The sequence below is a fragment of the Eleutherodactylus coqui genome, chromosome 5, assembly GCF_035609145.1.
Source record: "Eleutherodactylus coqui strain aEleCoq1 chromosome 5, aEleCoq1.hap1, whole genome shotgun sequence".
In the NCBI taxonomy this organism is placed as follows: Eukaryota; Metazoa; Chordata; class Amphibia; order Anura; family Eleutherodactylidae; genus Eleutherodactylus; species Eleutherodactylus coqui.
Window position 1 is genome coordinate 225,764,248 of NC_089841.1, and position 3,682 is coordinate 225,767,929.

The window sequence follows — 3,682 nt, forward strand, 5'->3', positions numbered from 1 at the left end:
ACGACAGCACCACCTGAGATCGCCTCCTCCTGATAGGACAGGAACACACCGAGAGGTTAAAGTTCCCCCCCCGTCCTCCCCTCCTCAGTGTATTATAACGAAACTGCCGGGGTAGGAGCTAACTTAAATTTTTTCCTATCTGGTATACTTTTTATTTTATTATCTTTTATTTATTTAATTATTTTTATATACATATATACACATTATTCTTTCTTGGGGAGGGAATGTACGGGTGCTGTCGTGGAGACTCCTGGAAACCTGATTATCGGGTAGGTATAATCCTACCTTTCCCAGGGAGTCTCCACGACAGCACCACCTGAGACGTATCAACTAAAGTAATTCTAGGGTGGGATTGCCGCTGAGAGGACCTTACGACCGAAGGACATGTCCTCGTCTAGCTGCACCTTTACCCTGTAGTGTTTGACGAAAGTATGGGGCTTTTTCCATACTGCTGCCTTACATATTTGCTCTACTGATGCCGAGCCATGCTCGGCCCATGAGGTCGCTACTGCCCTTGTGGAATGGGCTTTAAGAGCCGAGGGGGCCTCCTTCCCCAAAGCCCTATATGACTCGCTAATGGCCAGGCGAATCCACCTGGCTATAGAGCTTTTGGCTGCTTTCTTTCCCTTATTAGGGCCTGAATATTGGACGAACAGGTTGTCGTCCTGCCTCCACGGGCCTGTGGCCTCGATGTACGTCAAGACTGCTCTTCTGACGTCCAAACAGCTTAGGGTTCGCTCGCTCTCGTCTTTTGGGTGATTATAGAACGAGGGTATTATTATGTCATGGGCCCTATGGAATGGGGATACCACCTTAGGCAAAAAGGTCGGGTCTGTTTTAAAGACTAACTTGGTATCTGTAATCTTGAGGAGCGGGTGGCGTATGGATAGGGCCTGTAGCTCGCTGACCCGCCTGGCTGAGGAAATTGCCACTAGGAAGATAGTTTTTACTGTGAGCATTTTTAATGAGAGCCCCTCCATTGGTTCGAAGGGGTCCCCTGTCATGGCCCTCAAGACTAAATTAAGGTTCCAGTCTGGGCAAATATTGGTGGACCTGGGTCGAAGCCTATCTGCCGCTGCCAGGAATCTATTGATCCACCTGTCCCCGGATAACTTAGTGTCAAACAGGGCGCTAAGGGCTGCCGTTTGGACTCTTAGGGTGCTTGGGGCGAGGCCCATATCCAGGCCGTCCTGTAGAAAGTCCAGGATCAGAGGGACGTCCGCACTGCTGCCTGAGGAGCCTCTCTCTTGTCTCCAAGAGGTAAACCTCCTCCAGATTCTCTGGTATATGCGGTTGGTAGTCTCTTTCCTGCTTGCCATTAGCGTTCTGACTACCTTGCTTGAGAATCCCCTGCCCCTCAGTATGGATTCTTCAGTAACCAAGCTGTTAGATGAAGTCTGCTTACGTCGGGGTAGTTCAGGGGTCCCTGCGTTAGGAGATTCTCTTGAGCCGGAAGGGTAACTGGCTCCTGGATGCTCAAGTCTCTCAGGAGGCTGAACCAGCTCCTTCTTGGCCAAAAGGGAGCCACAAGGATCAGGGTGCACGGTTGTGACCTGAAGTGCTGTAGTACCCTTGGGATTAGTGGGATCGGGGGAAATGCGTACGCCAGTTCTCCTCCCCAGTCCTGGCTCAGGGCGTCCACCGCTGTCGGTTGGTCTTCCCGTCTGAGGGAGAAGAAGTTCGTCACCTTGGCGTTTTGTTTTGACGCGAATAGGTCTAGTTGCGGGAGACCCCATTTGTCCGTCACTATCCGGAATGCCTCCTGGGATAAGGACCATTCCCCTGGGTCTAAGCGCCCCCGGCTGAGGAAGTCTGCTCTTTGATTCAGAGATCCCTTTAAGTGTACCGCTGACAGTGAGATGATGCGGCCCTCCGCCCAGCGAAATATCCTTTGCGCGATACTTTGCAGAGCTGGTGACCTCGTGCCCCCCTGGTGTCGGATGTGGGCCACTGCCGTGGTGTTGTCCGACAGTACTCGTATATGTTGGTTTCTTACCGTCTCCCCCAGGTGCTGCAGGGCCTTCCAGATTGCTTGTAGCTCCCTGTAGTTTGAGGATTGATGCTTCGTCTGCGGTGGCCATGGGCCCTGTAGGAGCTGGTCTCCGACGTGCGCCCCCCACCCCCAGGAGCTTGCATCTGTCGTGATCTGTACTGCCGGGTGCAATATCCAGTGGACTCCTTTTCTTAGATTTCTTGGGGACGTCCACCAGCGTAAGGATACCCTTACCGAGTTCCTGATCTGTATTCTGTTTTCTAACGAAGCCTGCCTGCCGTCCCATGCTGCGAGGACTGCTGCTTGCAGGGGTCTGGTATGTGCCTGTGCCCATGCTACCCCCGGGATGCATGATGTTAGACTTCCTAGGAGGGACATAGCCTCCCGGATTGTGCATGACCGTCTCTGCATAAAGGATTCTACCATGTGCCGAATTTTCTGCCCCTTTGCCTCGGGGAGGAAGGAGCATTGGGCCTCTGAGTCGAGTGTTATGCCTAAAAACACCTTCTCCGTGCTGGGGTTTAGGCTGGACTTCTCCCAATTTATGATCCAACCTAGGAACTGTAACAGGCTGAGCACTGTTGCCAAGTTCTCTACTAGGCGTTCCCTGGACTCGGCTATGATTAGTATGTCGTCCAGGTATGGGATTATTAGGATCGACCTCTGCCTTAGGTAGGCTGCAACCTCCGCCATGATCTTCGTGAAGATGCGGGGTGCTGAGGAGATTCCAAAGGGAAGGCATCTGAATTGAAGATGCCTTGTCTTGCTGCCCATTTCCAACGCGAACCTTAGGTACTTCCTTGAGTCCCTGTGGATCGGTACATGCAGATAGGCGTCTTTCAGGTCGATCGAGGCCATGTAGGCCCCCCTGGGGATCAACTTTACAGCTGATGTGATGGACTCCATCCTGAATTTTCGATATTTTATGAAAACGTTCAGGGGTTTTAGATTTATTATCAGGCGTGAACCTCCCCCGGGTTTCTTTACTAGAAAGAGTCTGGAGTAATGCCCCCAGGTCTCCTCTTCCTGTGGCACGAGGGACACTGCCTTTAGATGTCTTAGGTCCTGTACCGCCTGCTGAAGCGGGTACAGTTGTTGTACTGGACCTCGCGTGATAATATATTTTCTCCTGGGGGGGGATACTAACTCGATTCTGTATCCCTGCTGCAGGATCTCCGGGATCCACGGGCTCCTGCAAATCGAGGCCCACCGATCCGCAAAGCCCTGCAGCCTCGCCCCCACTGGGATGGCGTCAGGGCTTCTGCTTGGCTGGGTCCCCCTGGTGCGGGTTGAAGAGGAAGCTTCTCCCTCTGCCTCCCTTGGGGTAACTCCATCGGCCCATCTTGCCCTTGCCTTTATAGGGTTCCGATTGTTGTGCCGGGGTTCGGAAGAAGGTCCTCCCCTTACGTTGTCTTTCCTCCGGGAATCCCTTCTTCTTATCCGACGCTTTCTCTAGTATTTTATCTAGATCCGGACCAAAGAGGAATTGGCCGTGAAAGGGTAGCGAGTAGAGATGAGCGAACACCAAAATGTTCGGGTGTTCGTTATTCGTAACGAACTTCCCGTGATGCTCGAGGGTTCGTTTCGAACAACGAACCCCATTGAAGTCAATGGGCGACCAGAACATTTTTGTATTTCGCCGATGCTCGCTAAGGTTTTCATGTGTGAAAATCTGCGCAATTCAGGAAA

General features: G+C 52.3%; 1 protein-coding gene across 1 annotated transcript; it reads right to left on the reverse strand.

The window, feature by feature from the left end:
• Positions 1-207: 207 nt before the first annotated feature.
• On the reverse strand, positions 208-3,245 carry LOC136628407 (uncharacterized). Its single transcript, XM_066604288.1, has 2 exons — positions 3,056-3,245; positions 208-2,836 (listed from the first exon to the last, which is right to left on the reverse strand). Exon 2 carries the CDS (start codon positions 2,733-2,735, stop codon positions 342-344), a length of 2,394 nt encoding a protein of 797 aa, XP_066460385.1. The 5' UTR covers positions 2,736-2,836; positions 3,056-3,245; the 3' UTR covers positions 208-341.
• Positions 3,246-3,682: the final 437 nt, after the last annotated feature.

Coding starts and splice junctions, on each gene's coding strand:
- LOC136628407 (XM_066604288.1), bottom strand. CDS start 2,735: ATGCCTTCCCTTTGGAATCTCCTCAGCACCCCGCATCTTCACGAAGAT.